Genomic DNA, 20,839 nt, shown 5'->3' on the forward strand with positions numbered 1-20,839 from the left:
CTAAGGGGTCGTTTGGTTTGAACACAAGTTATGATGGGATTAATTATGTTGGAATAAGTTATATTGGGATTATTTATGTTGGATTAGTTATCCTGATATTATTTCTTATTGATTGTTTGGTTTGTTGTATTAAAAGTAACATGCATTGCATAACTTTTAAGAAAAAGTTATTTGTTTACAAAAATAGCCTCCACCTTATGTAGTAGAAAAAGGGTTCTGAGAACCTCAGGGTTATTTTAGTCAATTTCATTGTTTTATCCTGGGTAAGTTATCCCAGGATTACTATTCCACCCTCTGATGGGTATAAGTTATCCCAGCACTATTTTTAATCCTGGGATAACTTATCGATTAGTAACCAAACAAATGATAAAGTGGTACTAAATTTTTATCCCATCACTATTTTTGCTTATTCGTCATACCAAACCATCCCTAATAGTTTAGTTAAAGGAAAAAAAAATTGTGTAATTCTTTCAAGTGTTCCGTACATCACATCTCATGCCTGTTCCATATATTAGATCTCATGCCTCTAGTTATACCATTCTATAGAGGGCAGTTACAAGAGGTTGCTTTAAACATAACATTAATCATTAGGATCATGGAGAAGATTATGGAGATGTGAGAGATCATGGAGAAAGTTATGAAGGTGTGAAAGTTACCAATATAATAATAGAATTGCTCTATTAGGAGTTATTGATAGATTATGTAAATATTAGTTAGAATATTTTGTAGTCTACTATTTTAGGTTAGAATATTTTGTATATTTTGTAGTATACTATTTTAGGTTAGAATATTTTGTATATAAACCAATTCAAGGAATGAAAGGAAACACGGGAAAATATTTCCTACATGGTATTAGAGCAGGACACATCTCACCCGATGTGAGCCCCCAAATTAAATTGTCCACGCACCAGATGTCCAATCCTGGGCGTGAGGTGGGGTATTGGAGAATGAAAAAAGTCCTTCATCGGTGGTTAATGAGATGGATGATCTCCTTATATGGACTTGGGCAATCCTCCCCTTATAAGCTAGCTTTTGGGGTTAAGTTAGGCCCATGATTCATTTCTTTACATGGTATCAGATTAGGGTTTCTTTCTTCTTCCTCCTTCCGCTACGCGCCTACACCCTAGTCCCCCTTTCTTCTTCCTCTTTCCGTCGCCCCCCCCCCCCCCCCCCTTTTTTTTTTTTCGCCATGGCCGACGCACCTGCCACTCCGGCTAAGACCTCGTTCCACTCGGCCCTCGCGGACTCCAATATCAAGAACCACATCTCTGTTACTCTTGAGATGGAGAACTCACAATACGGAACATGGGCCGAGCTTTTCAAAATTCATGCTCGTTCTCACAAGGTCCTTCATCACATCATTCCTCCACCCAAGGGTAAGGAGAAGCCGGCTCCCAAAACTGATGAGGAAGTCGAATTATGGACGACCATTGACGCCACCGTGCTTCAATGGATATATTCGACAATTTCGAATGATCTGTTAAACACCATCATCGGACCAGACGCTACTGCCATGGACGCTTGGGTTCGCTTGCGTGATATATTCCAAGATCATCAAACCTCTCGTGCGGTGACTCTCGAACAAGAATTCACGACGACTCGTATGGAGGATTTTCCCAATGCCTCCGCCTATTGTCAACGTCTCCAGAGCCTTGCGGATCAACTGAAAAACGTCGGGGCTCCCATGACGAATAGCCGCCTTGTCCTTCAACTGGTTTCGGGTCTCACTGAAGCGTACAAAGGGGTTGGGACACAAATTTGCCATGCAAAGCCGCATGGCGAATTAGTTATGGACATCCACTAATAATAATAAAATATACAACAAAAAGGCAATTCTCTCTTTATGGGGATATTTCTGACAGATGGGGAAAAAATAAACTGAAACCAACCTGAAGCAAGAAACAGACATTGATCAAAGAATACATTTTTTTTGGGCAGTTTAGTAAGAGTTTTGAATTAATCAACATATTCTCTTGGCGGAGAGATACAAGTCATAAAAATATTTCCTTCGCTTAATCCTTAAGGGAACTCAATAATTTCATGGCAATTAAAACTTAAAAATCTTTTAAAAAAAAAAATATAAAAGAGAGAAGACAATATTCATACTTAATATACATAATGCTACAAGAGGTTAACTAAACTTTATAACAAAATTTGTAAAAGCACTTCTCATTACTTTGAATGGATTGAATAATCACAATTTAGTATGAGATATGTCATCATTTGAATTATCAATACAATTACACCTAAGATGAAAATCTGATAAGAGGCTAAGAGCCATTTAGATAGTGATGAAATTAGGTATTTCGCTAAAAGTGTTCAAAAACTTATTCTAAATCTAAAATAATTTTTAACCTATATATAGTATAAATTCGATCGAGGATTTTCAATTTTCAACTAACCATCTTTCATTTTATGTGGTTATACACCGGGAAAGAAGATGACGTTGACGGAAACATTTGAGGGGTTTTATAGATTAGCTCCTTTTTTCAACAGAAAAGAGTAAAAAATGCCCTTAAACTACGCGAAATGAACAAAAACGCCCTCCGTTCATAGTTTGCCCCTAAAATGCCCTTAAACTATACGAAATTGAACAAAAATGCCCCTATTGTTACTTAATTGGGTCAAAAATGTCCTTTTCTAATAAACATATTGTTTCTTTTCTTTTTAAACACATTATTTTTATAAAGATATTTTTTTAAAGAAACCTTTTCGTGTTTCTTTCTTTTAAAATCTCTTTACCTAATAAAAAAGTGGGAGATAGTTTTTTTCTTCTTAATCTCATTTTATCAAATAAAATAAAATTACCCTATGTACTTTTTTAATTGATAATACATATCATGTATATAAGATAATAGTAACCACATCATTAATTTTTATTTAGCTAACGATAAAATTCTTTTTCCTAATAAAATAGAAAATATCTTTATTTTTTAATTTTTTCCGAATTGAAATAGGATAAGCATTTGCTATGTAATCCTTGATTTTAAAGTTAAAATGAAAAAGGGTCAACAATAACTCCATCAATGATATCTTAAAGATATTTTGTGATTTGAAGCAATGTAATAAATTTTCTTGTTTTACAACACTATGATTGTTGTATTTAACTTTAAAACCAAGGATTATATCAGCAAATGCTTATCCTACTTCAATTCGGAAAAAGATTAAGAAATAAAAATATTTTCTATTTTATTAGGAAAAAGAATTTTATCGTTAAATAAATGAAAATTAGTGATGGGGTTACTACGATCTTATATGTATGACCTATGTTATCAGTTAAAAAAGTACATAGTGTAATTCTATTTTAATTGATAAAACGAGATTAAGAAGAAAAGAAATTACTTCCCATTTTTTTTATTAGTTAAAAGGATTTTTTAAAAGAAAAGAAACAAGAAAAGGTTTCTTTAAAAATAATATTCTTATAAAAAATTTGTTGAAAAGAAAAGAAATAATATGTTTATTAGGAAAAGGGCATGTTTGACCCAATAAAGTAACAATATGGGCATTTTTGTTCAATTTCGTATATTTTAAGGGCATTCTTGGACCAAACTATGAAGGGAGGGCATTTTTGTTCATTTCGCATAATTTAAAGACATTTTTGATCCTTTTCCCTTTTTTCTATATGAATTACTCTTCCACAATTTAAAAGAAAAGCAAAAATAAAATATAAAATCACACTATCATCATAAGGGCGTGTTAGAACACCAAAAGTGAAAAATCTCATAACTTACCTAGTAAAGTGATATGTACTAATTATTGAGTGTTTGCCAATAACACAAGCCTAAGAAAAGAAATGGATTTAATGATGGTATTTTCTTGTGCAAAGTATAATGCAGTAGATTTTAAAACAAATCCCACTAGTAAATTATGAATCATTTGCAATCTAAGTAAATGCATATTGTGATCATGAAGGTAATTAATTTGGATTCATGAATATGTATGTGATTTTTTACGTGTTTCTCCTCTTGTGAATATACAATTATGTAGTCTCATTTTAGGGTTAATTGCACTTTTAATCCCTCAATTATTTGTAAATTCTAATTTTATTCCTTGTAATATTTTATTTAGTGTATTTAACCTCTAATTGATTGAAAGTGCAGTGTTGATACCTTTACTTTTGAATATTCATAATTTTTATTATAATTATTATCATGTATTATGTTCAACTTGTATTGTACTCCGTATTTAACGGTAATATAATTATTATATAAATTCCCTAGATAAATGGGTAAAAGATAATTTTTTATTAACTGATGATTAAATGTGTTACGTCATACATATCAAGTCTTTCTGTTAGTTACATGTTTGAATAAATTGGCAATTATTAAGAAAACCAAGAAAAGTGTCATCTTACTTGATAATCCTATGGCATACATTCTGTGTATAGGACATTTTGCTCTTAATTCCCTGTTTTATTTCTTTTTTTGAGTTCGTAAATTCAGGAGTAATTATCCCTTCCCCCTCCAATTCTCTATTAACAATTCTGCTTTTAAAAAAAACACTTTCGTTGCTTTCCTTCTCTCCTAAGAGACTGTCTTTGCACTCCCTTAATTATTGACCAATGGCATAACTGTTCAAACATATTGAAATGCCATGGCAATTGATTTAATAAAATGACAAATTTTTAATTGAGACAAGTCTAAAAATGAGAGAAGACAGATTTTGACATTTGTGGCACAAAATAAGTCGTAAATATTTGTGTGATTATTAATAATTTTATTATGATAAAATAAAAACTTAAAAGTTAAATTATTTATTTGTATATAGAAAAATATGATATACTTTTTGGACGAGAGATTAAAAAGAAAGATATGCTAGTACTAAGAAGTGTTTGGATAAGCTTATAAGCTGGTTAAATTGACTTATACTCACCTTTTCACATATCTACGCGTTTGATAAATATTTAAAGTCCTTATAAAGCCAAAATCAGTCATAAGCCATAAGCTAATCAACCCAACTTTATGAAAGAAAAAAAAACGTCAACCCCAACTTATCATTTTTCAACTTATAAGGACTTTTGATTTGACGAAGCTACAATTTTATCGTTAATTATGGTTTGTAGTTCCTAAATATCTTTAATAAAACAAAACCCTTACCTTCTTCATACTTCAGTTTTCCACTTCTTTTTGCGACCCCTTTCAAAACACAAATGCATTCTTCCGCCATAATTGTGTGTTTGCAGCTGTGGAAGTGTAATTTTTTCAAAGGGCTGCTTTAATTTTTTTTTTTCATTTCATTTATTATTTATTTTTGAGATTATCACATAATTTAAGCTCAATTATATATCTTGAAACTAAAAATAAAATAAAATTAAGAACATTATTTAATGAACTTATTATTCATTGAGATAAAAAGAAGACACCAGATTTGTTTTTGTCGTGGGTAATATTTAAGTTATAATTATTTTATTATAGCTTATTAGAAAAGAACTTATATCTATACAAAAATAATCTTATCTAATCAATTTAAAACTAAAATAAACTGAGACGTAATTTAATCTGTATTTCAGTCAAATTGAGAATATTGTAGTACTAATATATTCCTTGGCAGTGTAAATAACTAGATGACATTAGCCCGTGCAAGCACGGGCCCAACACTACTTCGCAACAATGTTTCGTATTGAATTAAAAGAAATAATCAGAATCAGAATTTTTTTTCCATCCAACATGGACATAATCTGGCTATTCTCTTAAAAAAAATATCTGCAGAAAGGACATATGGACGATGCCTCTCCCATAACCAATCCAGAGCCTCAATTACATTATCTTTATACCATGCCTTCTTGTTGTGGCAAGCCTGTACCTTTATTTGCATTATGCTATTAAGTAGCTTTGTCTTACAGCTTGGTACAACATACCTTGTTTAACTCAGAATTGTCTCGACTACTTTCTTGCTCGCATTTTCCTGATTTACTTTAGAGACACCTGTAGAATTATGTTGAACTAATGAAATATTGGTGTCCATATCTCAAACAGACTAAATGCGAACTTGTTCCACTAATATAGTGGAAAATGAAACTATGTTTTGCATATTTTATTGGTCAAAAGGCATATATTTTCAAACATCATCAATCTTTGCACATATGATTGTAATTGTGCCAAAATATCTGATTTACTGAAAAGAGAACTTTCATCTACAAAGGTCAAGGAGCATATAATGATAATCACTATGCCAAAGAAGCCAAGAAAGACGATAGACATTGAAGCTAGCTTCCAAAGTGATAAGTGAACAACACAGAACAAAGGGTCTAATAATTGTTTAAGTCTTTATCATTTTGCCCTCATATTTGTTGGACCAATTTCTATTATGTTTGCAGTTAAGGATAGATCCCAAAAGAATGTTATATCATTAATGTGGTTCATCAGTTTTTCTCTCATAGCTACAGGTAAAAAAGAGCAAACAACTCAACACAATATCATTTTTTAATATTTTTATATGTTCATGGGTAATGTATATTTTAACTAAAATATGATCAAACAGTAGTCTCGACGTAACTCTTTCTTATCTGTTTCAGCAAATGGGACACTTATCATTGGACATTCTTCATGCCAGGAAGTATTTACTACTTACTACATAAGGAAAATGGAAAATGGATTACAAATACTTCTTCCACCTTTTGATCTAAAAATACCCTCAACCTTTATTTTTGATTCAAGAATACCCCTCCTCCTACCTTTTGGTCTAAAAATACCCTCAACCTTACAGAGTTACAGAGCAATTTGAATCATTCTTATGGAATCTCTTCACTAAGTATTCTTATTACGTTTATCTCTCAAAATCATAAAGTTTTAAAATCATGGATTCTTGTCGATATATTTTAGGGGTATTTTTGGCACTTTTCCATACTATATATATAGATCAAAAGTTTGGAAAAAGAAGTTTTTTTATATGACATTACATTTCAAACTCAGCGTCCTAGTGAGGTAAAGACAAAAAACTATTACTATGATTTTATAGAAACTCTATAGTCAAACACTTGGAAAAAGTAATCCATTATTAAAAAATGGAATCTCAATAAAAGAGCTCAAAGACACAGAGGGTCTGTCCTATAAAAGCTCTATATTTTGTTACACCTCAACAATCGGTTTGAAAGAAGCATAAACATTTTAATAAACCATGGAAAATGAGTTAGCAGAGTAATGTGAGAACTGGGAGTGCCATAGGAACATGGCAAACATGTGATCTAACCTAAATTTCACCATAGCCAAAAGTGGCTTCAACCATATCCAAAAACAGTAGGAAACAAAAAAATGAAGAACAAAAAATTAAATAGCACATAGAGAAATAATAAGGGAAATCAAAAGCTTAAGGACAAACTTCTATTATGAAATAAGAAAGACAATAAAAACTGAGATTTGGGATAAGATGAAGAAATAATTGAGATGATGAACACCGCGGGAGAGATCTAAGGAAAAATATAAAAGAAGAAACTTTGTAATACAACTATGCGCTGGTAGCAACTAATTCCACGCATGGCTTCAACTAAAACTAACTAAAAGACTAAAATATTTAACATCAGAAAGGCTTATTATACATGTATATATCAATTTCCCAGTTCTATGCTTCGGTTATGGCGGATTATTGTGCTTCTCTTTCTCGATTATTGCTTTGCTTTGCGAATACTATCTAACCCCAAAAGTTCAGATTAGATACCCAACCAAATCTAATAGTTAGAAGAAAGAGCACCGTAGAAACATAAGTAAAGAATTAAAAAGAAGATTTGACATAAAAATTGAAAGATGGGCAGACCTGAATTGAGGCTTTGACATCTTTACCATGAGAACTGAAAGAACACTTTGAGGTTTTTTTTGTTTTTTTCTTTCGGAAGAAAGAAAGATAACCGATCAAGAAAATGTTGAAGAAATAGATAAACGATGGTAAATTTCAAGATTTATGCTTCTATTTGGAGTAAATAAAAGCCACTTGGAGTGGATTGAGCCTGCAATTAACACATAAAGAACATCTATAGTAGCCATATGATGGAATGTCTAAAATGCCCTTGATACGACGATCCTGATTCTGAAGCCCTACGCTTCTATATAGTAAATATATAAATAAATTCGAAGGATGTTTAAGTCATTTTCACAGAAAAAAGGTAATTATCAACATTTTTTTATCAAATACTTCAGTTGCAAATTCTCAGTTTCGGTACTTCTATTCAAACAATTAACTGCTTATTTATTAATTCATTTTCAGTATTAAAAAATGTTTATCAGCAGTTAATGCTTATCAACTACTTTTAATCAGCTAAGCCAAATGAGCTCTAAATTCTATCAAGTTATTAAATGAAAAAGTTATATACAAAAAGTTTCATTTGTAATTGCACCGAAGATTCTTTTTAGTCGCCATAATATTCCATACAACTTACAATAACAGATTGATGAAACAAACGCTAAATACAAGACTACATAGGAAAAGCTGTCCATAAGGTTTATTCTTGTCTTTTTCCTCATTCCTAAGTTAAGGAAAGCATAATAAAAGGGAAAGGAAACAATAAGAATTTTTTTTCATGAAAGGAACACTAAGAATATAGTACAAGGTTGAATTTTCAAAATGGGAATAACTACCCTTAATCGGGCGACATTTTGACTGACCAACACTCCGCTTCATACAACATAGTTGGCAGTGGCGGAGCCAGAAATTTTGGTAAGGTTGTTCAAATGTTGACGAGTATATAATTTTTTTCCGATGAATGAGTGCAACAATTTTTTTAACATCATCACTGCACACTCGCCTAAAAATTTATGATCCATTTGATTTCGCAAGTTATTCTTGATAAATTTCATTGCTAGAAAACTCTTATGGTGATTACAGTTTCAAATGAAAACAACAAAACAACAACATACCCAGTGTACATAATCCCACAAGTGGAGGGCATTCCGAGAATGTTACAAAGCGAGAGATAACGACTAATTAATATTCTTTGGAAAAAAAAAGAACAAAGTTGGATAATTAAAATATTCACAGAAGTAATTAAAAAAGAAAAGAGAACAAAATAAGTAGTTGCTAACTTGCTATTAGATCTCGTAGTCTTCTTTTTAACAATACGTATAGCAAGGAAAGAAGAAAGACTAAAGAAGCTTCAACAAATGAGTCCAACGTAACTCCAAACCCACATAGGAATAAACCAAATGCAAATCATAACTCAAATACAAATAAGTTTAGCCAGAACATGGAAGAAAATAAGTGCAAATACAAATCAACCAAGTAACTTAAGACATTGTGTGTATGTTTTCTTTTAAAGAAAGAAGATGACCAGCATTTGACGCAAGCTTTAAACCGTAACTTTTAGGTAAAATTGAACACCCTTTACCTCTAAGCTCTCTATCTCAATTATTTTAAGAGTGTTTAAAATTTAATTTATATCCAATTAACTATAATATCTAATTCATATACTAGTACCATTTTCCAGCCAAGGGTGTGCAGGTGACCACTCTTCGCCATGAGTGGCTCCGCCACTGATAGTTGATCTAACCATCCTTTTGTAGAATTTGTCCTTAAATTGTGATGACACCTTCTTGTAGCACAAGACTCCGAATGCGAGCCTCATTTCATTCACCCTGCACCGATACGATGTGCTACATTATCGTGAATAGTAACCAAATAAAGGATAATTAGTTGTTTGCACAATAGCAAAGAATACCAATGTGTCAATTAAGAAAAAGAATAAGGAAGACAATAATAACTTATGAGCGTTCTCCTACGTCCTAAGTCCTAAGTCCGTTTTCTTGATTTTATTTTTCTTAAAATTTCTCCTTATAATCAATTTAAAACCATAATTTAATTTTTTTCTTACTAATCAAATTTCGTACTCAATCAAATTATCTACTCCCTCCGTTCACTTTTATTTGTCCATTATGGCCTTTGCACACCCCTTAAGAAATAATAAATGAACTGCATATTTTATGATACCAATATTAATTGGTGTATAATTGTATTGGATTTGGAAAATGATTAGGAATGAATAATTAATGTTAAGGGCAAAAGAGGAAAAATAAATTATATTTCTCTTGATATGCGAAAGTGGACTTGATATGTGAAAGTGGAAAAGTAAAAGTAAAAATCTATTTTTGAAATAGTAGACAAGTAAAAGTGAACGGAGGAGTACATAACATGGAATGAAGGGAGTATTATACCTACACACTCAAATTTCCTTTACTATTAATAGCCTGTTTGGCCAAGCTTCTATAGCTTATTGAAAAGTGTTTTGCGACATAGGCCAACAACATAAGTCGCACCCAAGAACATAGGCCGCGCCCAATGACATATGCTAACGACATAGACAACCGTGTGTCGCGCATTAATGTACGTATCCTTGGCTTGACAACATAAAACAGTACCAATTAATTTTAAAAACACTTTTGAACAACAATTGGTGTTTCAACAAACTTTTTAAAAAGGACTTTTTGAGAAACAACTTCTTTTAGTCTCTTATTTTTTCTCAAAAATTTGACAAAAAGATAAACATTTTTTGGCCTTTCGACAAACTTATTAATAAGTGTTGGTTTCCCCTCAATAGGGGCCAAGAAAAGGTCGCACCCAAACATTTTTGAAAAATTGTATTTAAATCAAAGAAAGAGGATGAATATGTAAAAACGTACACAAGAAATACGCAATGCAGCTATAATAAAGTCTACAGTCCACTCTTCTCTCAGTTTATTATAGCCATTCCATTACTCTTTCCTTTCTTTCTACGCGTTTTTCTTTCTTCCATTATCTTTTTCACTGAACTATGTTTATATAATTCAGTATTAATTCTGTTTCAATTGGGTTTATTGTATTTTCCACCAAAAAGGGTAATTCACTGATCAGTTTAATCTTCAGTTCTGATAAAGATTCGGTGAAATTACAAAAAGGGTATGATTTTCTTGCCTTCATCTCTCAATTCTCAATGTAATTTCATATGGTTATTCAGTAATTTTACCTATACGATTGAATTTAAGCCTTTGATCATTGTATAGTGTAACATGTATCTATTGATATCTACTGATTTTTTTTTGATAATTGCCTCCTTTGACTCTGATCTATTCTAATTTCTATAACAAAATGTCAAAAGGGTTTAAGGGTTCTTTTTATATTATACCTCAACCAAACACAGTATAAATGATCTTTTGTTGTTATATGTTTGTCAGTATTACATTTTTATATAGCACTATCAGGGGTAAATTTCATAGATGTTTACGTAACTATGATTTCTTTTTTCATCAAAGTGATTTAACTATATTTTTTAACACAAAAATCACGAAACTTTCACCCTCTTATGACCACTATGAAATTTACCCTACTATCAGGACCTGGTGAATCAAGCATTTTTTTTCTTTAACTTATAGTTTTCTATACTCTCAAAATGGTTTAATTATAGAATTTGTGATTTGTAGTATTTTTTGAATTTACTTAAGAAAATTTAACCATTGAACTCCGAAACACATTTTTTGTTTTGTAATGGATGTGTTAGATTGTATAGATGTTAGATAAGATGGTCATACAATTCAACATAGTATCACAATAGGCAAATATCTTTTGTTCGAGTCTCACCGCCACCTTTTATAAAGAAAACAGAAATTTCACATCTTTGGCCTATGAAAAAGAATCAGGTAAGGGGGCGTGTTGAGAATATAATTAAGTAAATTAAAGTGTGTTTTCTGTAACAACTTAAGCTTTTTAAATGAAACAATCACACACTTCAGCAAGATGCATTATACATTTTTATTCTAGTTGTAATCAATTTGAACTACAGAGAGCAAAAAAAAAAAAAAAATTGCATTAAAGGAATATTTGATTTGAAGAACAAGAAAATATTGCTTTAAAGGAATAGTTGTAATCAATATTTTTTAGTCCTTAATTGTGCGACATTTTGACTAATAACCTAACTTATTAAATTATGATTCTGCATTTTTGTAGCATATTTTGGGAATGTTTGGTTTGAAGAACAAGAAAATCATGGTATTACTCTATGTCATATTTTGTGCACCCTTTGTCCTTTTTAGTTGTCAAGGTTATTAAAAATAATTATCCTAAACAGAATACCTCTTTTTATATTTAGTAAGTTAACAATTCAAACATTCTACCTGACAAGTTTAAAACCATAAGATTCAAATGACATTTTAGTACATTACACACATCTTTAATTTACAACCACAAGATTCAAAAATTTCTTTTTATTCCTTAAACTTTATGCACGGTTAAATGTAAGACACTTAAATTAGGACGCAGGGAGTAGTATATTTATTTATACGCATCTCCCAAAATTTTCCTTTAATTTTAGGTCTTGATCGCCCCCTCAATAAAATATGGCAAAATAACACTTCATGTCTATTTGGAGAAAATATTTACTCGAAATGACCCATATTTCTAATATTACCCGAAATGACCCTTTTAATATTATTATACACTTTTATACAAAGTTTACAGTAAGTGTATAATGTTATATATCGTGTGTATAAAAACTGTTGCAATTTTTTTTAGCTATATGGCTATAAATTAAAATATAGCAACGTGAATGTAATATTATATGTTGCATTGCATATTATTGAAATTATCCCATAAAATATAGGGATTTTTTTTAGAAATATACAAGTTGATCACTTACATTGCAAAAAAATAGCCCAAAACTTACATTACAAAAAATAGCCAAAAATATACAGACATATACAAACATATACAGATACTTATACTAACATATACAAACATATAAGAAGGCAGAGAGAGAAAAATTTCGGTCATTTTTTGTACGAATTAAAAAAATAGGTCAATTTTAGTAGTATTAATGCCCCAATTAACATACTATATAATTTTCTCTATTTTATGGCTGAAGAAAAGGTCGCACCAAATATTTTGAAAAATTGTATTTAAACCAATGAATACGTAAACCCCCCCCCCCCCCCTCCCTTTCTCGCCCAACACCCACACAACCCACCCCTACCAGTATAAGTCTACAGAAAAAAAGTGTCGACTCTTCCTCTGAGTTTAAAGCCATTACTGTTTCCTTTTCTCTCTACGCGCACTCTTTTCATTATCTTCTCTCACTTTACTATATATAGTAATATTCTTGTTTTGATGGCTTTATTGAATTTTCCGTCAAAAACAGTATAGCCTGTGGCAATCCACCGATCAGTTTCGATCAAATTTTGGGTGTAATTCTAAAAAGGATATGATTTTCTTGTCCTTATCTCTCATTTTTCAATGTATTTTCATATGGGTATTAATTAGTTTTAGCTTTGATCGTTGTATAGTCTCACGTGTAAAGATGTTGACAATTTCATCATTGCCGGCTTTGACTCTGATCTATTCTAATTTTTGTAACAAACTGACAAAAGGGTTTAAATTTCTTTTTATAGTTAAACATTTTGGAATATTCCATTGACACTATCAAGGGGTCGTTTGGTTCGTGGACTAAATTATCCCGGATTATAGTCCCGGCCTTATAATCTTTGGACTAACTTATCCCTTCTGGGAGACGGGATAAAATAATCCAAATTTGATTGGGGGTAAGGTGGGATATCCAGGATTAAGTACGACATTAAATTTATACTACATTTGGTGTGTATAAATTTAATCCCAAACTTAATCGTGGGATATCTCACCTTATCCTGCATAACCAAACATCCCTCGGGAGACGGGTAACCAAACAATTTTTTCTTTGGCTAATATTTTTCCAAACCCTCAGAATATTTTCTTAATTATAGAAGTTCTGAGTTTGTAGTACTTTTTGAATTTACTTCAGAAAATTTGATCTCAGAACTCTGAAACTCGTAATTTTTTTTTGTTTTTTTTTTGTAATGGATGTGTTGAATTGTATAGCTGTTAGATAAGATGGTCATACAATTCAACATAGTATCACAGTAGGCAAAGGTCTTTTGTTCGAGCCTCGCCGCCACCCTTTATAACGAAAAAAGAATTTTCACGTCTTTGGCCTATGAAAAAGAATCAGGTAAGGGGGCGTGTTGAGAATATATTAAGTAAATAAAAGTGTGTTTTCTGAAACAACTTAAGTTTTTTAAATGAAACATCACACACCTCAACAAGATGCATTATACTTTTTTATTCTAGTCGTAATCAATTTGAACTACAGAGAGCAAAAAAATATTGCATTAAAGGAACTTGATTTTTTTTTGTTTTGTTTCTGTGAAAGGTGATTAATGGCTCCGAGTATTAGGAAGGCAATTGGTGCGGTCAAAGATCAAACTAGTATAAGCCTAGCTAAAGTGAACGGCAATGTCGCTCCAGACCTTGAAGTATTGGTGGTGAAAGCAACCACTCATGATAATGATCCAGCAGATGAGAAATATATTAGGGAGATTTTGTACTTGACCTCTAATTCTAGAGGATATGTGAGTGCTTTTGTTTTTGCAGTGTCGAAGAGGTTAAGTAAAACTCATGATTGGGTTGTGGCGTTGAAGGCCTTAATGCTTGTTCATAGGCTGTTAACTGATGGAGACCCCGTACTTGGGCAAGAAATCATGTATGCAAGTCGGAGAGGGATGAGGATTTTGAATATGTCTGATTTTCGTGACGAAGCTCACTCTAACTCGTGGGATCATTCCGGATTCATTAGGACTTACGCTGTTTACTTAGATCGGAAGCTTGAGTTTACAGTCTATGATAGGAAGATGAATGACGTTGATGAGAAAAAGAGGTTTGAAGATGGTTATGGGAATGACAGGGAAGAGAAAAAGAGGTTTGGAGATGGTTATGGGAATGATAGGGAAGAGAAAAATGGTGTGACACCAGTTAGAGAAATGAAGCCCGAGAGGGTTTTAGAGAGGTTGAATCAATTGCTTCAGCTTCTTGATAGGTTCTTGGCTTGTAGACCGACTGGAGCAGCAAAGAATAGTAGGATGGTGCTGGTGGCACTGTATTCTCTTGTGAAGGAGAGCTTCACTTTTTATGCCGATATTTGTGAGGTATTACAGATTTTGTTAGACCGCTTCGGGGAGATGGAGTATGCTGATTGCGTCAAGGCGTTTGATGCTTATGTTAGTGCAGCAAAGATGATCGATGAGCTCGTGGGGACTTACAATTGGTGCAAGGATATTGGGATTGCAAGGTCATCCGAGTTCCCGGAAGTGCAGGTCATCACTGATAAGCTTTTGGGCACGCTCGAGGGATTCTTGAGAGAGAGGGCAAATAGGCCAAGAAGCCCTGAGATAAATAGAGTGGAGAGTTCATCAGCAGTTAAAGAGGAGAAAACACCGGATATGAACGAAATCAAAGCTCTCCCACCACCCGAGAATTACTCACCACCACCTCCTCCTCCTCCTCAACCTGTACCTCAGCCAAAGCCACATACTCAACAGGTAAGGGTGTCAAATGGGAGGGTTGGGATGAATTTAGGCGGGATCTTGTTAAGCTTTAATTTTTGTATCTGTTCTTTTATATTTTTTAGTACCTTATAAAACTATTTTTTTTCTTAATTAGGACTATATATAACATATCAAATGAAAAAATGTTTTTTTGAAAATATTTTGATAAGATTTCTCATGGATCAATTTGGGCTACATATTAACCCAACTTTTTGATGGGCTCAAATGTGGCCAGCCCAAAGGTGTACGGGTTTGGCGGGTCATGTTTTTATGGACTAATTTCGTCACCCCTATCAGCAGGTAACTGAAGACTTGGTGAATTTGAAGGATGATGGAGTGACAGCTGATGGTGAGGGCAATAAAATGGCATTAGCCTTGTTTTCTGGACCGGTAGCCAAAGGAAATGGCTCCTGGGAAGCATTCCCGTCTGATGGAGAGACCGGACAAGTAACTTCAGCTTGGCAGACACCAGCAGCTGAGATTGGGAAAGCTGACTGGGAATTAGCATTGGTAGAAACAGCCAGTAATTTGTCAAAGCAGACGGCTGATTTAGCAGGTGGTTTTGATTCGCTGTTGTTAAACGGAATGTACGATCAGGGGACCGTGAGGCAGCACGTGAGCCATACTCAGGAGACTGGTGGGAGTGCCAGCAGCGTGGCATTGCCTGGAGTGGGAAAGAGCGCAAAACCTATGCTCGCTTTGCCTGCCCCTGATGGAACAGTCCAACCAGTAGGGAATCAAGATCCATTTGCTGCTTCCCTTGCAGTGCCACCTCCTTCGTACGTCCAAATGGCAGAACAGGAGAGGAAACAGCATTTGTTAATGCAGGAACAACAGCTGTGGCAGCAATATGCAAGCAACGGGATGCAAGGCCAAATGGGTTTGTCTAGACTAGCTGGAACTACGGGCTACTATGGCGCTGGAATGCAACCATCAATGCCTTATGGGATGCCACAAGGTGCTGGAATGGGACAGTCAGCAGGATATTACTTTACTCCTCTCTGAATCGCCTCTCGGGACATGTGCTTTTGCTACATTGCAGTTTTTATGACATGGGAAAATGAGCTAAAAAGGCTGTTTGAGAGTGGAATGCACTATAAGAGATTTCTATTTCTTTTTCCTTTTCTTTTGTTATAACTATATAATTATGAAGAAATTGGGGTTAAATTAAAATATTTAAAAACTTAGGGGGATAGAATTAAAATATAAAAACATTGTAATAAACCAATGTTCCAAGCCTAACAAAACAAAGCTGCCCGTTCTTTATCTCCTCTTCTCTTCTTCTGTTCTTCCCGTTCTTCTCTATATCTCCTCTCCACTTTTTTCTCTTTAACCATTTTTTTTACTAGTTTCTCCTCCAAGAACATTCTTTCTCTGCAAATTCGAGTTTTTTGAGGTATGCATTTATTTTCATTCTAATTTCTGTTGTTTTTATGCTCGTTTAAGACATGAGGTTTTTGTTTTTCCTATGTTTTCTTGATCGATCGATCCAGTAAACTTTATCTTTCCATTCACTATTATAAATTAGTCTAAAATCAATTTGGGTCTCTATAGTAAACTCTAAAAAAGGAGTTTGGGGTTTTAGTCTAAAATCAATTTGAGGCTAAAAAAGATTTATCTTTTTGTAAATTCTGAAAAATGGGTTTTGGGGTTTTGTGAATTTTAGTGAATGGGATCATTTGTTTACTTTATAGTTTGTGTTCTACATTCACTAATAGCAGTTGTAACAATGTTCTATTTGAATGAAGTTTCTGTACTTGGACATGGTATTGAAACAACTAAAAAGTTGTTAGGGTCAATCCCACATGACTAATTGGTGATTAAAACATCTGATTTATTTGTTGGATTGATGTTATGTGTCATTGGGTTATTGTTATTTGTGGTGTCTTTTGTTAAGGAGAGGGAATTTCAGAGCTTTTTCGCGAAAGGTTGTATTTGTCTTCATGTAGCAATGGGATTATGGAGAGTGTATTTTGAGAGGAAGCTTGAAGATTTGGCTTATGATTGGCTAAGACAACTTGTTGGTGATTTTGTTCTAGCACTTTCTTGGGTGTTTTTTCTTGTTAATTCATGGAGGAAAAAGTATGATTAGAAAGATTTTTTTTTTCTGAACTTTTGTTAGCATAAGATGTTTCAGAGTCCCAAATAATGATGCTTGATGGAAAAAACAGATTAAAACACTTCTAGCATCTTAAGACGCTTGATCAAATTCTTTTCTTTTTCAAATTGGTGTTATATTTAGCTCTATGCTTGCAAGAAATATTTTATTTGTGGCTGCTATTGTTTCAGAATTTCTAAGTATTTTGTGGCTGCTATTGTTTCAGAATTTCTTCTATGTGTAAACAATCGCATATTGTTTAAACAACTTGTGTTTATTTTATCATTTCGAGAAGTTTATTCATTTGGTCTATTGTTGACAATTTTATGATGCTTTATGTATGAAGATAAAATGGAAACCAAAAATCAAAAAGTTTATAAAAGAAGGCCTAGAAAAAAGGCTAGGTCAACGGAAGAGGAGTCTGCTTCTGCTGGAGAAGCGGATAGGTTTCCACAAGCTCAGGAAACAGAAGAATTGACCTCATCAGCTCGTGGTTCAGTTAGAGAAGATGAAAGTGTAGAAGATGAGGAATCAATAGATCAGGAAGATAAAAATGAAAGTGGAAAAGAAAGTGTAGAAGATGAGGAATCAATGCATCAGGAAGGACAAAATGAAAGTGGAGAAGGAAATGCAGAAGATGAGAAATCAACGGATCAACAAGAAGAAAATGAAAGTGGAGAAGAAAGGGAAGAAGAAACAAATCATGTACTTTTCGAACAAAGAAAAAAAGTATTACATGATGAGAATGCTGCCCTTCAAGATCAAATGTGAGTGTTTTTTTAAATTGTCATTAGTGAAAACAAAGAGTAGGTGTTTTAGCATCCATTTACTGTTTTTTCGAAAATTACCACCAGTTCAAACAACTGATGGATGCGTAAACACCTACTAATTGTTTATTGTAAACAAACAATTGTTATTTAAGCATCAACTATTTGTTTAAACTACCACCAGTTCAAACAACATATGTTTGTGGCTTTTTTATACTTTCTTTTAATTAATCAATTTTATAATCATATACAGTTTGCTGATGATTCTGATACTGAGATTACCGAATGCATCAAGTCCATTGATCTTACAAAATATAGCTTCAAGACACATTATTCCGCGCATGGTGATATTCCGGGAAAGATTTTTGTAAAGTCACCTCTAGGAGGAATGGCATTTCTTGAATTCAGAGGAGTTCTGGTAGAACAAGGTATTTTAGATAGGTTCAAAAAAAATTGTTTTGGGCATTTTATGGATATTCCAATGCAGCGAGTAAATTTTGGGTGGCTGATAGTTCATGGTCTTCTACTCCGACGCATCATTTGTCAGAAAAAGATGGAGCTGTGGTTTGAATATGAAAATATGCCTGTGTGAATTGGATTAAGGGAATTTGCCTTGATGACGGGACTGCGGTGTCACCCCTTTCCTTCTGAAGAGGCATTGGCTAGTCGGGTAAAGAAGCGTGAACCATTATGGGAGTTTGTTTCCAAGGAAGGAAAAACTGTTACAGCTAACTTCCTCGTTGAAAAGATCAAATCACCTGAAACACCAAAAAATTATAAGTTTTCACTTGCCTTAGTTTGGTTCTATCACTGCATCTTAAGTGCAAGAGATATATCATCAGGTGTTGATGCCGACATGACCAAGCTAGCTTGCAAGCCCTCTGTCTTCAACGAATATCCGTGGGGTCTCAAAAGCTATCTTTTGACTGTTGAGTATCTTGCAAAACCAATAAAATCTGAATACAACCTTTACGGCTTCACGTGGGCATTCCTGGTAACTAAATAATTTTTTTTATATTATTTTTCTTTTAATATTTATATTGATTGTAATTTATTGTTAAGTAATTTAGGCTTGGGCTTTTGAAGCTATTCCGAAACTTCAACGAAATGCTAAGAATGTTCCCCCTAAGAGAGGACATTGCCACGTATGCTAAGGTGGATGTCGTATGGAGGCCTAAAAAAATCTATAGATCCATTCGGTACCACTGATGAAAACGTAAGTCTCTAAAACTTGTTAAAAAACCTAAGACTTTCTTAAACAACCTAAGACTTGATTAAACAACTTGAGGTTGTTTGAACTAAACAATATTCAGTTGTTTAATAAACATGATGTTGTTTATAAAGGAAGATCATAACATTGAATTTTTTGTTCTTTCTATGCAGGTAGTGCACCCTTTCCTGATTCCTACAAATGCAGATAAAAGGGAAAAATACATGAAGGACCTTGAGCCATTTTCCAGTGAGGAAGCCTACGAAAAAATTGATATGTTAAAAGCAGAATTGGTTGGGGTGACAACAATCACAACAGGTGAAGTAGAAGCTAGGGAGGTTGGTGGTGAGGACAGGATCCCAGTAAGGAGTGGGGCAGAGGAAAGGAGCCCACCAAGGGGGTGGGGGTGCAAAAAGAAACACTCCAAGAGGGACGGGTGATGAAAGGAACCCGCGGAGCCCTTTAGTGAATTCTGGTGACAAATTTGTTGGTAGTCCAGTCAACTTTGATTTTGGTGGTCGGTATAGTGAAGGAGGAGTTGGTGCAGGATCTTTTGGTGTTTGTCCTTCAAATGCAAAGTGCTCCTGTGAATGTCTCACCTGTGCGGAGAAACAAAGACAATTGGAACTGAAAATTTCTAAAATGGAGGAGGAGTTCAAAGAAATGGGGAAGTCTGTCAAACAACTTGTAGAAGAATTATCTACTTTGAATAAAAAACTCGAGCCTAGGAGGATGTTAAGGAATTCCAAATACATAAGAACTCCATTTACTACTGGTGCACGTAAAATGAAGAAGAGGATAAGTGTGACAAATCTGCTGCCTGATATTTACAAGCCTCTTGACATTGATAAGAGCAAGGAAAGAGTGGAACCATAAACTAGGGATGTGTTTGTTGATAAATTTGTGGTAGATTTTTTTGTTAGACTATTTCTTGATGTGGAAGTATGATGACTATTTATGGATAATTTGTGGAAGATGCTATGGATCTTTTTATGATGTTTATATATGGTTGTTTACTAAAACAACATGAAGTTGTTTAACAACTTCAGTGGTTGCTTAAACATTCACAGTAGTTGTTTATGATGTTTATCGATAGTTGTTTACTAAAACAACATGATGTTGTTTAACAACTTCAGTGGTTGCTTAAACATTCACAGTAGTTGTTTATGATGTTTATAGATGGTTGTTTACTAAAACAACATGATGTTGTTTAACAGCTTCAGTGGTTGCTTAAACATTCACAGTAGTTGTTTACGCTATTTATAGATGGTTGTTTACTAAAACAACATGATGTTGTTTAACAGCTTCAGTGGTTGCTTAAACATTCACAGTAGTTCTTTACGCTATTCATAAAAAGTAGGTTTGTTTACAGTATAAAGTTTTCCCTTAAAAAGTAAGTAAACAACTAGTGGTTTCTTAAACAGACATTGGTTGTTTCAGAACATATCTAATTATTTATATT

General features: G+C 33.3%; 1 protein-coding gene and 1 long non-coding RNA gene across 6 annotated transcripts; one reads left to right on the forward strand and one right to left on the reverse strand.

Annotated features, from left to right (window-relative positions):
* Nucleotides 1–5,597: 5,597 nt before the first annotated feature.
* On the reverse strand, nt 5,598–7,913 carry LOC132602140 (uncharacterized). The gene is made up of 2 exons (XR_009567616.1): nt 7,750–7,913; nt 5,598–5,924 (listed from the first exon to the last, which is right to left on the reverse strand). It is a non-coding gene; the product is annotated as an uncharacterized LOC132602140 (long non-coding RNA).
* Nucleotides 7,914–10,705: 2,792 nt separating this feature from the next.
* Nucleotides 10,706–19,590, forward strand: LOC132603152 (putative clathrin assembly protein At2g25430). 5 transcript variants are annotated; one of them, XM_060316077.1, is made up of 7 exons: nt 10,706–10,857; nt 14,132–15,296; nt 15,603–16,698; nt 17,747–18,167; nt 18,421–19,161; nt 19,238–19,383; nt 19,551–19,590. In XM_060316077.1, exons 2-3 carry the CDS (start codon nt 14,139–14,141, stop codon nt 16,305–16,307), a joined length of 1,863 nt encoding a protein of 620 aa, XP_060172060.1. In that variant the 5' UTR covers nt 10,706–10,857; nt 14,132–14,138; the 3' UTR covers nt 16,308–16,698; nt 17,747–18,167; nt 18,421–19,161; nt 19,238–19,383; nt 19,551–19,590. The 5 variants fall into 5 exon arrangements, with proteins under 5 accessions (XP_060172060.1, XP_060172061.1, XP_060172059.1 ...); XM_060316078.1 differs by lacking the exon at nt 10,706–10,857 and having other exon boundaries at nt 12,977–15,296; nt 19,230–19,383; XM_060316076.1 differs by lacking the exon at nt 10,706–10,857 and having other exon boundaries at nt 12,977–15,296.
* The last annotated feature ends 1,249 nt before the right edge of the window (nt 19,591–20,839 follow it).

This window comes from Lycium barbarum, chromosome 7 (genome assembly GCF_019175385.1).
Source record: "Lycium barbarum isolate Lr01 chromosome 7, ASM1917538v2, whole genome shotgun sequence".
NCBI lineage: Eukaryota > Viridiplantae > Streptophyta > Magnoliopsida > Solanales > Solanaceae > Lycium > Lycium barbarum.

What these genes read in the sequence shown, in the direction of transcription:
- LOC132603152 (XM_060316077.1), top strand. Translation starts at nt 14,139, where the DNA reads ATGGCTCCGAGTATTAGGAAGGCAATTGGTGCGGTCAAAGATCAAACT. An exon ending in CAAAGCCACATACTCAACAG is followed by an intron (nt 15,297 to 15,602) that starts GTAAGGGTGTCA and finishes CCCTATCAGCAG; the next exon opens with GTAACTGAAGACTTGGTGAA.